The sequence below is a fragment of the Citrus sinensis genome, chromosome 6 (genome assembly GCF_022201045.2).
Source record: "Citrus sinensis cultivar Valencia sweet orange chromosome 6, DVS_A1.0, whole genome shotgun sequence".
Lineage (NCBI taxonomy): Eukaryota > Viridiplantae > Streptophyta > Magnoliopsida > Sapindales > Rutaceae > Citrus > Citrus sinensis.
In genome coordinates, this window is record NC_068561.1 from 19,790,313 (window position 1) to 19,803,082 (window position 12,770).

General features: G+C 33.0%; 2 protein-coding genes across 4 annotated transcripts; one reads left to right on the forward strand and one right to left on the reverse strand.

Annotated features, from left to right (window-relative positions):
• The first annotated feature begins 4,878 nt into the window (after positions 1-4,878).
• LOC102626613 (F-box/kelch-repeat protein At1g80440-like) lies at positions 4,879-6,358 on the forward strand. The gene has a single exon (XM_006481629.4). It carries the CDS (start codon positions 5,147-5,149, stop codon positions 6,221-6,223), a length of 1,077 nt encoding a protein of 358 aa, XP_006481692.1. The 5' UTR covers positions 4,879-5,146; the 3' UTR covers positions 6,224-6,358.
• Positions 6,359-7,414: 1,056 nt separating this feature from the next.
• LOC102626112 (serine/arginine-rich SC35-like splicing factor SCL33) lies at positions 7,415-10,721 on the reverse strand. Of its 3 annotated transcripts, none has more exons than XM_025100001.2 (6): positions 10,557-10,721; positions 9,446-9,613; positions 8,918-8,995; positions 8,191-8,355; positions 7,871-7,990; positions 7,415-7,744 (listed from the first exon to the last, which is right to left on the reverse strand). In XM_025100001.2, exons 2-6 carry the CDS (start codon positions 9,592-9,594, stop codon positions 7,627-7,629), a joined length of 630 nt encoding a protein of 209 aa, XP_024955769.1. In that variant the 5' UTR covers positions 9,595-9,613; positions 10,557-10,721; the 3' UTR covers positions 7,415-7,626. The 3 variants fall into 3 exon arrangements, with proteins under 3 accessions (XP_024955769.1, XP_024955770.1, XP_024955768.1); XM_025100002.2 differs by having other exon boundaries at positions 7,871-7,993; positions 8,918-9,029; XM_025100000.2 differs by having other exon boundaries at positions 7,871-7,993; positions 10,557-10,720.
• Between the last annotated feature and the right edge of the window lie 2,049 nt (positions 10,722-12,770).

Below are 12,770 nucleotides of genomic sequence, written 5' to 3' on the forward strand. Positions count from 1 at the left end.
AAATCGAAATTCAAGAATTTGTTGGGACTTCCCCTAGTTAGCTCAAAATGGACCAAACATGGCTTCTAAATGATTGAATGAAAATTTTCTCCCTGAATATACAAACGGGACTTGAACCTCTTCATAAAAGGTCTCGTAATTTAATCTTATATTTATCTTTTTATTTTTTTTAATATGATATAAACTACCAAGTATAAAGAAAATAAAGAAATTATCAACCATATATCCTTAAATGACACAAGTATCAAACGTGCTACAACATTTTTCGAGTGTATCACTTGTATACCCTAAGTTAACAAAACACTTCTGTCGTCCACCGATCTGTTAACTACCGTTTGCGAGCATTGACATCATAAGGGTAATTTAGTCTTTTTTTTAAAAACGACATGTCATCCCATTTATCGGATAATTGTTAATAATTACTAAAAAAAACTACTTTACAACCGAATCTACTCCTCCAAATTTAACCTAAATTATTGAAGATCTACTCCTCCAAGCATCATTATTTTTTTATGGTATAATATGTATAATTATAAATAATATGTTGTTAATAATTTTTTATGGTATAAGATGGATATTTTTTATGGATAATTGTTAATAATATATACCATTAATAATTCATTTTTAAAAAATTTATTGTTAATAACAAAATAAAAAAAAATTATGTATTGAAAATTTACATTAATTTTCAAGGCAAATTTATTTTTTTACCTCATTTTGAGTTTAAAGGGTAAAATAGTCATTTTGTTCAAATTCTGTTAAGTTCTTAACGGTAGTAAACGGAAAGGTGGACACCAGAACTCTTTTGTCAACTTAGGGTATACGAGTGATATAAGCAAAAAGTATTATAGTACATTTGATACCGGTGCAATTAAGGGTATACCGGTGATAATTTCCCAAGAAAATAAACTTGTGGTATATTGACATATGAACGACCATCTCGTCCTTCCAGATCTAAGATTCTCCATTTTTCAGCAAGCATAGACATAAAAGGTCAATTTTTGGTTAGACAAAAATTGTCAGCATTTACAGACTTGGGAAAGAAAAGAAGTAGTTCTTTATATGAAAATTTCCAAGTAAATTAAATTATGTTTTTCGATAACGGTTTTCACAAATAAAAACATCTTATTTTTATCAGAACGTTAAAATAAATATTGTATGTCAAACGAAAATAATCTATTAATCTTCTTACACTAAATTGTACAAAAAAATTATGCTAATTTTTGTTTTAAAAAAAGATTTTGCCGATTAGGTGTAGTCAAAGAGTAGTAATATTCGAACAATTAAATTTTATCTGATTATCTCCATTTTTGAATAAACTTCATTTATTCCCAAAATCACCCTTTATTGAAAATTAAATTTTAAACTTTTTTTTTCTCTCTCCAAGCATCATCATACTTATCTTCATGACCTTAAAGCTTTTTTTTTTCCCGCTTTTACATCGAAAACTAATAATCTCAAACATTTTAATCAGAAAATACCCATTAGAGTGGCTTTAAGAATGTGATTGACCTTAAGAATCTGGCCTATTGGTTTGTTAAATCTCGTTTTCTATAAAATAAAAAAAAATTATTTCCTTTTCGGGTTGTTAAAGTTTGATTTTTAAGAGTCTTCATTGATAATGTTACACTGAAATATACTTTAATCGGAATTTATGAAGTGAGTCCAATCAAGAATTTTGAGCACATCTCTTCCATCACCGGCCTCATTTAATTAATGAACCAAGACTTTGTTTTGATGTAAAGTATACTTTCAATTCATAATTGTCATCTAAATACTCTTCGATTTCTATAGCAAAATAAATTTGCTAGATCAACAAAGTCAACTACAAGGGCTCAAGTTGCTGCTAAATTTTAATTAAAGAGAAATTTCAAAACCATTTACAAGGTAATCGGTTAAAATTCACAATTTAGAGAAAAAAAAAAGATAAAAAATAATATTTTAATTATAATTTTTATTCTATAATAAGGTTAGTTTCATAAATGACTATGATTAATTGAGAAATGAGTGTTGGTAAGATAAATTAAGGCGATCAAGTATCATTATTCTTAGTCAAATCCAATAACAAGCTCACTAAAGTTTCATTGGCCCACCTCAAATGCTTTTAACACCGGTCAAGTGACTTTTATCACGTTCACATTCTGTGACAAAAATATCAAAAATATGGAAAGGACTATCAAATCCCACATACATTCAATCCATTCTTCTTCTTTTTTTTTTTTCTTTCAAAATGCTTGTTAGCAACTATTGTTTGTGCCATGAGTGGTGATCTTAATATGAATATGCATATGATAAAACTTTCTAATTTAAAGCTCTCTCGTGGTGTGATATACTTTTTACTCCTAATACTCGACACAAGTGAAATGTGATGCGAGTCGTGAGAGGTATGTTTGACTTGCATTTAATCTAATTATAGCACAATTAGGGTATGGTTTAAGTATACTCTCACAAATGTCGTAAGGAGATTTTAACCTTTAGGTGAGAACCACCCCTTCAAAGAATAATTTTGAAACTTGCTAATTTTAATTGAACCGAATTTTCTTTGGAATTAGTAAGTACACTGAAATTTACCACACATTGATTATGAAACTATGTATAGAAACATTTTCAAAAACTTCTTACGAACATTTCACATGCAGGGCTCTAAGCTTCACATCTAAATGGGTACATTTTCCCATGACAATGCCATATGAATTTTTTTTTTAATACTGTTATACAGGACTGTATGTATTACAATTAATATTTACAAACAGATTCTACAATTGGGACCTTTTTCGTGGCATGTACTCCTCTAAAGCGCTGTCTAAATTCTTTAAACACTCTCAAATATTCGAGAGTTGTCCACTCTACTCACGAAATCCTCTAAAGCGTTGTCTAAATTCTTTAAACCCTCTCAAATATTTGAGGGTTGTCCACTTACTCACATTTCATGAGGAATAGACTGGCTCCACTCAATTATTTGATAATTGAAGAAAGATTGTAAATAAGCCTCATAAATATTTTTATGGAGGCTCGAACCCTTACACTCATTATTCTAAGTGTAAGAATTCTCCAACTGAACCAAAGGCTCATTGGTCAATGCCATATGAAGTTGAATAACTTAGGATGGTCCCGAAAGCAACCCCATTTAAAAGGAAAGGAACAGAAACATAGTCTAATCTAATGTCAAAGTTTAATAAAATGGACCCATACCGAAGCCCATAAAAACTGACCAAAAGAGTGTCAACATTCCTGTGCTCAGAATAAGCTTTCTCTTTCTCTTGTGCATGCGTCGCGTTCTATTTTCCTTTAAAACACATTGAATCTTTTGTGGGAATGCACATGCAAGCAAATCACATTTTTGTTTAATAGGGAGAGGCTTGTAATGTAATGGACCACTTCAATCCCAGGTCCAAATTGCGATAGCCCAGCAACATTTACACCCAAGGCCACAATTGTCGAGTGGCATCAAGAAACATTTTCAATAAAGATGTGGTTTCTGTTTCTTTCATATAACATGAAATTCTCGAATGTTATTTCTTATTATACATCCGTGTCGTACTCAAACATTAAAAAAAAAATGATTATAAATATTCATGTGGCTCTATACCTTTACCAATGCTGTTTGGCCTTATTGCATGAATCTCGACCCCCACTAAATTTCTTTTTATCTTTTTCTTTATGTCACGATGTGATCCACCTCGCACGGTCACACTACACGTACGCAATCTTATCCTCATCCCATGGAGAAAAAAAGAAAAAGAAAAAAAAAAACAATCATTCACTCAACCTGTCTATTTATTTCTCGTCATTGATTGAATTTGATTGGTTAGTAGTAATATTATATTATATTATATAAAACCAAATGATGCTATGTCAGTGTCACGCATATATTATTAATTCTTAGTAGTAATCTTTGTTGTTTTCCACGGTGACTAGCTCAGTATGAGTCGTCGTTTCTTGTACACTTTGTCATGATTGAAATTTACAACATTTGATAAACCCAAACGGAAAAAAAGAAAAAGATTTCTAGAAGAAAATACAAACTTCATTCACATCCCACAAAATACAAAATTAATATATAACCCCACATTTAATATTTATTTTTTTTTGAAAAATATATGATGGTTTAGAAATGTATTGAAGTCACTGTTTTTTCTACTAGCAATATCTGTGTTTTTAAATTTTGAGAACAGTCGCGTACGACTTTGACTACGTTACTATGTAACCAAAATAAATCCAACCTCCTGATTATATAGTTAGATAAGTATGGACATCTCGTTCATAAATCTAGCTGTGAATAATTAGAGGTGACAAAATGAGTTATGATGCGAATACACGATAAGGATACAACACGAATTTTTGTTTTATATTAACAAATATTAACATGATTAATAAATAGATTGACATAAATAACCATGTCATTTTTGTATTGGATCATTTCAATATACTTACGTGTTTAGAACACAAATATTAATTAATATGTGGTAATATTATCGAAAGATATTATTTGTAACATATTATAAATATATTCGTATCATAAACTTATTTATTGTCTATTTTTGAGAATCTGTCGATATATTTATTATTATTTAATTTAATTTATATTAAATATGTTAAACAAGTCGTTGACACCGACACCACTAATAAACATGAAGTCTCTATATTTTAATAATTAACACAATTAATATATGAATTAATGGATAAGGCATTGTACAAATTGACGCCCCCCCTATGGTGCATAGCATATTGACTCGCCTTTTTTTAACATTGTGTTGTTTGCGATATTTTGGTGCAAAATTTTCCAATTGGTGTTCACTTCGGAACCCAACTTGTCTACAACTGGATATATATTAACATATGCAATGCAAGTGTAGCCAACGGTAAACAGGTAAACTGAGACCCCACGTGACGAAAGCATCGACTTCAATGAATGGATCAATGAAGTATGAACCTCTCACTTTCGAGCTTCCTGTCCGCCTCTTACATTATTTTCATGCAATTTGCACATCAATTATCATCAGTCATATCAGTCTCTTGATTACCTCAGAATAATCAGCTTTCAGTCTGGAGATAGACATAAGCCGATAGCGCTCCAAAAGTGCAAAGTCAATGACGCTTTTGTGGCCCCAACTTGGCGCTCGTTATTTGGCTTTTGTATAAATGAATGGATAAACAGCAGCCCAAAACACAATTCGCTTCAAACACTGATCAAAGCAGTACAATGGCTGAGTTTGGAGAGTTGGTTCCCGGCTTGCCTGAAGAAATTTCACTCGAGTGCTTGACTCGGTTGCACTACTCGACCCATCGAGTTGCCACTCGAGTTTCTCGGCGCTGGCGACAGCTTATTCAAAGCAGAGATTTTTATTATCAGAGAAAGCAATCGGGGAAGACCCACAAGGTCGCTTGCTTAGTTCAATCGTTTCCCGTTCATTCGGGATCCGGCGAGCTGAAGCCGATGGGTCTAAGCTACGGGGTAACGGTTTTTGACCCCGTGAGTCTAACCTGGGACCGACTCGGCCCGGTTCCCGAGTACCCAGCTGGGCTTCCTTTGTTTTGTCAAGTGGCGAGCTCGCAAGGGAAGCTTGTGGTGATGGGTGGGTGGGACCCGGCGAGTTACAGCCCGGTGAGTCACGTGTTCGTTTACGATTTCACGACTCGGAGGTGGACTCGGGGGAAGAACATGCCTGATAATAGGTCCTTTTTTGCAGCTGGTGAATTGAATGGCCGAGTTATTATTGCTGGCGGCCATGATGAGAACAAAACCGCTTTGAGCTCGGCTTGGGCTTATGATTTAATCAACGACGAGTGGACTGAGTTGGCCCGGATGACGCAGGAGCGAGACGAGTGTGAGGCCGTCGTTATTGGGTCCGAGTTTTGGGTGGTGAGTGGGTACAAAACGGAGAGGCAGGGGATATTTGATGAAAGTGCTGAGTCGTATCATCTCGGGACGGGTGAGTGGACGCGAGCTGAGAACGCCTGGAAGCTGAGTCAGTGTCCGAGATCGAATGTTGGAGTGGGAAGAGAAGGGAAGTTGTTTTGTTGGGCCGAGACGGAGGCGGCGGTCCAGTTTGGGACTTGTAGGGTTGAGTTGGGTGGGTGCACTTTGGTTACTGGATCGGGTTACCAAGGTGGGCCGCAGGAATTTTATGCGGTGGAAGGGCGAAATGGTAAATTCAGGAAGTTTGATGTTCCTGCCGAGTACAAGGGTTTAGTTCAATCTGGTTGCTGCGTGGAGATATAATCTAGCATTGAGTTTGAGTGCTTGATTTTGTGTAAAATACACTTTTTAAAGTTCTTAGGATAAAGAGACTTGCTGATTTTGTAATTCGAAACAGTATATATATTCAAATATAGTTTTGAGTATCGGCTCAATACAGACTAATACTCCCATGCACTCATTAACTAGTAACCTAGAGATGGTAATGGAGAGGTAAAAGGAGGGATTTACATTCCCGTACTCATCTACCTAAATATTTTCTTATTCCTAAATATTTTCCGATTCCAATTAGAATTGTTGAGAGAAAGAAATGAAGATTTCTGAATAACTGACATGTTTTTTTTTTTTTAAATTTAATAAAATTAAATTAATCTAAAAAATATATAAAATAAAATAAAAATGATCATGAATAGATCTTATTTAATTCTACTCCATCAAATTTTTAGAATGTATAATATTCAAATAATATTTTTCAAACCAAAATTTAAATAATGTAATTTTTTTTATACAACATTAAATGAGCGATGCCCATGCTTTTTGGGCACTAACTAATTAACTATGGCTTGACGAATGCCCCGAGCCGAGTTTTAATAGCCAACAAAGCAACTTGGCAAGTATTTTGAAAAAATAAGTGAAAACTGTAAAAAAATAAACTTTAGATTGTACTATATTATGTTAAGGTCTTTATATTAACTAGTATTTATATAATTTGTATAACTGTTGTACTGTTTGTTATTTGCAGCACTATTTAAATTTTATTTTTCATTAGTAATTTTTTAAAAATAAAAATAATTTTTTTATAAGAAATAAAATTAAAATCAGAGAAATAGAGAGAAAATGAGAACTATACCTCATCCCTATCACCGAATAAAAATTTAAGTAAAAAAACATCTCTACCTCTTTCCCAAATAAAAAATCAGACATAAAGTAATCCTCATACTCTCTCCGACTGGAAAAATCCCCCAAAGGCTCCTCTCTTTGTAAGGAATTATGCCATCCCTAATAGCAACATTCTGTCATATTTAATTCATAATTATTGGGTAGAGAAGCATTTACTATATCTTAACACATTTAAGTATGTACCATGTCCAACATTATGCAGAAGCACGAACTATAAACGAACCCTAGATCAAATACTTTCAAAATCTTGGCTACAATTGATATGTCCTGCAAATAAATTTTGCAATAATGCTCATGTAAAATATAGTACTTGACTGGCTAAAATCCCGAATGGGCCATTTATAAGCCAGAGAAACTTTCATGTAGCAGTCATTTAAAACTCCGCCAACACTTATAAGGATTTCCAGGATCAAACAGTAATTCCATAACAAAGTCATAAACAGGAAAAGGTCTTAGTTTATTATCATCACTAAAGCAACATAAACTAATCATATCCCAACCCTCAAGCATAGAGATGTCATATCAGCTCATCTTGAGTAGTCCAGGCTACGACTCCTGCTTCTGCTCGGACTATAGCTCCTAGACCCATAAGGAGACCTTGAGTAAGATCGCTCTCTGTACCTTCTGTATCTAGGTGAAATTGACCTGCATTACCACAAGACATCATAAACATTAACAGGTTCTTTCCATCGCTTTAATCCTACATAACAGCTGATATGAATTAGAAATGCTACATTAAAACAATATCATAGGGGGACACGAAGTAACAACCTTGAGTCTCGCCCTCGCCTGGGAGGAGGAGAATAATAATCTGGACTACGAGAATAACCACGTGCATAGTGTGGTGATCGAGAATAACGAGGTGGAGATTGCCTCCGATCGTATGATCGACTCCTAAGAGCAATAAATTCAAACAATGCATCTCAGCAATTAAAAAAAAAAAAAAAAACACTGATGTATTCTGAGTTCTTGGCCTAGAAGTAACAACATTCACAAAAATAGTTCACAACTAAAAATGAAGCATTCACCTCTTGAACAAAAAAAATATATAAGCAAGAATTGCAGCTAATCCAGCCAAAAACCACACTTACCTAAAACGTTCTCTTGCCCTCATTTCTGAAGGTTTCTTCCTGTTTTCCTCGGCAAATACAACAGTCAGTTCTCGGCCTAAAAGTAAATAACCATCCATGTGGTATTTGGCATCTGCAGCATCAGCTGGGTCTATATACTGGACAAACCCAAAACCACGTGGCTCCCTGAAGCATTAATATTTAAGTTTCACAAAAATGACATGAAATGCATAAACATCCTGTAAAGAATGTATTACTGAGTGCAACAAATCATTACAAGATCCTTACTCCTATTTCACAATGGAAGTTTAGGAGAATCACAAACCCATACTTCATATAATTCAAGTGAAAACATATGCGGCCGCTAACCTTGTGGGAGCCAAAATTTTAACTGTTGATATTCTTCAAGACTTGAACTTCTTCACAATGTATTCAAACCCAACTCCCTTCTCATCTTGATGTACACTAAACCCATCTTGAACAGTACTCTTATTACTTGAAGGTGTCTTCAAAAGAGTACTCTTACTACTTCATTGTTCTCTTCAACACAGTTCTCTAATTACTTCATTGGTGTCTTCAAAACTTTCAATAAAAACAACCAAATTCCCACAAACCAATTATAGTTCGTAAAGAAAAAACCCCACACAAAACACTCAGACTGGATGTAGAAAGACAAGTCTGCATTTCTATTCAATTGACTCAGTTATAGGCAGAAAACTAGCACATGCATGAAAGCAGAGATAATTACCCAGTATAATAGTCTCGAGGCAAGTAGATGTCCTTTAAACGACCAAATTGCCCAAAGGGTCCACGAAGATCTTCTGGTCTGCAAATACTCTTATAAGTTTTGGTGGAAAAAGCTATACCAAAAAGAAGTAACAGGTAGAACATCAATTTCTAAAGAGTTTAAATGATTAATAGTGAAAAGTTAAGCAATAATCTGGCCTTATGTGCAAAGACACATACAAACATGTTAAGAAAATAAAAATTTAAAGAAAAAAAACCTCAACAACCTGCACAATAAACTCAGCAAATAGCACATTACAAGCCCAACTACCAATATCATCAGCTAGTTTTTGGTTTTGAAAGCACCAAAGTGACCCAAAAAAAAAATTGTATACAAAACATAACAAAAATGCCACGCCCATCCCTGAAAAGCACACCAATACTAGAAGCATCTAATGTTACTTATGCTGCTGAAAAATTTACATTTCAGAAAAGCAACCAAGCACTAACCATATTAGATAATTAACTGAATCAATAAGGACATACAGACCTACAATCATGGCGAAGGTTGCGAACCAGAAGACTAGTCGGGAGATCTCTTCCACGACCGCCATAGTGACCTCGAGGGCTGGGGCTGCGATATCGCCGGCCATAGTCTCTTGGCGGCGAGGGACTGTAACTGTAGCTTCGACCCCTCATTGGCACTCTATGTCACAACCTACAATCAGCCCAACAAATTAACATAACAAATTCCTAATTGCAGCAACCTCTGTGCTGGTGCAAGTAAGGCAACACCCACAATTCAGATGACAAGCAATTAGAATAATTCCTTCACTCACATCGACCAAATGATCCCACAAATTATTCAGTAAAAGTAATTTCACATACAACACACACACACACATATATATATGTATATGTATACATATATATGTGTGCGTGTGTTATCAAGTTCACAAGCAATAACAATCACATGGCACCACCAAAGGTAAATGTATATATTTCTTATCTTCTTTCTTCCTTCCAAGGTCATTATAACTCCACATTAAAGTTGAAACCCAATGTTATAACTTCTAGCAAAAAACCCAAAACTTTCACAATCTCTACTAAATAGCCCTATTATGCAAATATTATTTCTAATTTATATCACAAACTTATCCTTAGGCTTTGGATGATCCCCAATGCATAATCACAAGGAACTCCTAGAAAACTTCATACTATGCTGGAAAATTAACCATTAGGTGCAAAAGCAATAATCTACAATCTATATTATAAAGGGGAGAAAAAAAGGGCATAATGATCATCAAAACTTCCCATTGCATAAAAATTAAAAAAAAAAAATCAAAGCCCGTTAGTATAAGTATATTACTGCAAATCCAGAGAAAAAAGCATCAAACTAAACCAAATAATATGTAATAAATGAAAACAAAATATAGTATCAGATATAAGTTTTCAATTAAAATTAACGAGTGTACAAAATTTTAATAAGTACAAATAAATCACAGAATCGTCCAAACAGATCGTCTTATAGACAAGCATATAAATTAATCTCTAAAAATTTTGAATTTTCCACCGATAAGATCTCAAAACTAAATAATCAACGAAATATTAAAATTAAGCATTAAAAAAAACAAAAACAGAAAAGGCGATAGATAGCAAACCTCGGAAGGACGAATCAGCGAATCTGCTCCGAAAATTTTTTGTGCTTCGCTTTTCTAATTTCCTCGGTTATTTATTCGTCTCTCGAGCCTTCTATACCTTCCAATATTCGAGAAGCTTCACTCCTTACACGCTTTTTCAAAAGAGTTCTTTTATTTCACCGTGGATGTGAAGTTTCGGAACTGAACTAACGGTCACGATTTGCTTTTATGGGCCCACGAACTTTAGTTTTTGACAAGGAAAGACTATCGAATTACCAACCCACTCCTCTTATTCTATGAGGCCCATCATCCAAGCCTGCAATATACATTGGCCCACCAATTTTAGTTGCTGATGAGGAAAGACCATAGAATTACTGGCCCACTTCCTTTATTCCATGGAGGCCCATCATCCAAGCCTGCAATATACATCGGGATTTTATCATAGAGTTCCCTGAAAATTTATGTTTTATTAAAATAAATGCATAAGTTAAACAAAGTTTAAAACAAGTACATTTGGCTCCCTTAATTTATACTATTTTACGGGTCCTTGCTAAAAAATTTATGTCAATGGATACTAATAAGATCGTCTAAATATATTTACGGAGAACTCTTATAGTGATTGCTTAAAAAAAACTATAAAACTAATAAAGAAAAAGCAAGGGATCCATACCCCCCCCTCCCAAAAAAAAAAGGTCAACATTAAGGATTGATGTGGAAGAAAAAAAAAAAAGAACATAAAGAATATCATAAAAGTTATGTCAACGGATGGTAATAAGATTGTCTGCATATTTTTACAAAAAAACTTTTTCAGTGGTTCCTTAAAAGATAATTAACAAAGAAAAAGGGACCCACACGAAAAAACCAAAATCAAGGATCCAAAAAAAAGAGAGAGAGATAAATAATAATATCATAAAAATGATGTCCACACAAACTTTTTGAACAAATTGACTATCATTTGAGTTTATATTAATTGAGTGTAACATACAGACTTCAACGTAATTAATGAAAAATAAATCACCAACTAAGGCTTGAATTTCACATCAACTAGTATAAATGGAATAGTGTATTCCTACGAGTCTTACTTACTAGGTCAATTTTAATTCTTTTTCCAGATAGGTGAAATTGATGGAGCATTCCTAAAATATAAAGTGAGGAGATGCTTATTATTTACCACTCAACCAATGGGTAGGGTTGGTAATTTCGCCTTTTATGTATGACGTGTCGTATATTATTTCATCACATTGTTGACACGTTGTCAAAGTCTATAGAATGTGAATGACAAGCCGTTTAAATATTCAAAACAAAGATGACATGGCATAATAGTTTTCTTTCGGAATAAAAATTGTATGAAATGCGGTTAAAAATTTATAATATAGCTAAATTCTTGTACGAGTAACAATATAGTTACAAACTCTTATACAATTTTTTTTTTCAAACTGATGTTGAGTGATTTAATTGGTTGGATTATATATCTTTTGATCCACATGATTTGTTTTTATTATTTTGTATTTTTATTCAACCAATGAGTTAATGCCAAATCAATTTGTACAAAATAAGTTTATTTAAGAGTTTGTAACTGTATCATCACTATTCTTGTACAAACGACATGATTTGTTTAACACGTTGTTTATATTTCCAAAACATAGGTGACATGTTACAAAGTTTTTATTCCAAATAAAATTTATATGACATAAGTATACCTTTGTCATAAAGATGACATATGTGTAACTTTTTCTTGATGATATGTAGTATGTTAATTGATTGAATTATTGAAATAAAATTAGTTTAAGTTTGACTATTATAAGTATTAATAAATAACTAGCATATAATATTAAATTAATTATATAAATATTTTAAGGTATTATATGTATAATATTATTTAATTACAAGCAGTTATACGAATACTGTTGGTAGTTTATATGACATTAATAGATTGGTTAAAAAGTGAAAGTTTCTATTAAAATAATTATGGGAACCTATAATACTTTTATGTAATCGATCAATTTACATAAAAAGCTTGGTAAATTAATAGCATTAAGGCCATGAAAGTCTATTAATCTATATATATGCATGTGTGAGTATATGTATTATGTTGTCTTACATTAGTACTAATTAGAGATTTATTTTTCTATGTCAAAGATTTTAAGAAGCAGCAAGCAACACTGATAACATATTATATAAAAGCCACATAATATATGTGAATTTAGTTTCAATTTAGATAATTGTTAAATTATA

Excerpts from the sequence above, each read along its gene's own strand:
- LOC102626613 (XM_006481629.4), top strand. The coding sequence starts at position 5,147 with ATGGATAAACAGCAGCCCAAAACACAATTCGCTTCAAACACTGATCAA.
- LOC102626112 (XM_025100000.2), bottom strand. The coding sequence starts at position 9,594 with ATGAGGGGTCGAAGCTACAGTTACAGTCCCTCGCCGCCAAGAGACTAT. Across the intron at positions 8,996-9,445 it reads AACCTTCGCCATGATTGTAG|ACCAGAAGATCTTCGTGGAC; the intron begins GTCTGTATGTCC and ends GAGTATTTGCAG. Across the intron at positions 7,745-7,870 it reads AGGCGAGGGCGAGACTCAAG|GTCAATTTCACCTAGATACA; the intron begins GTTGTTACTTCG and ends GTGGTAATGCAG.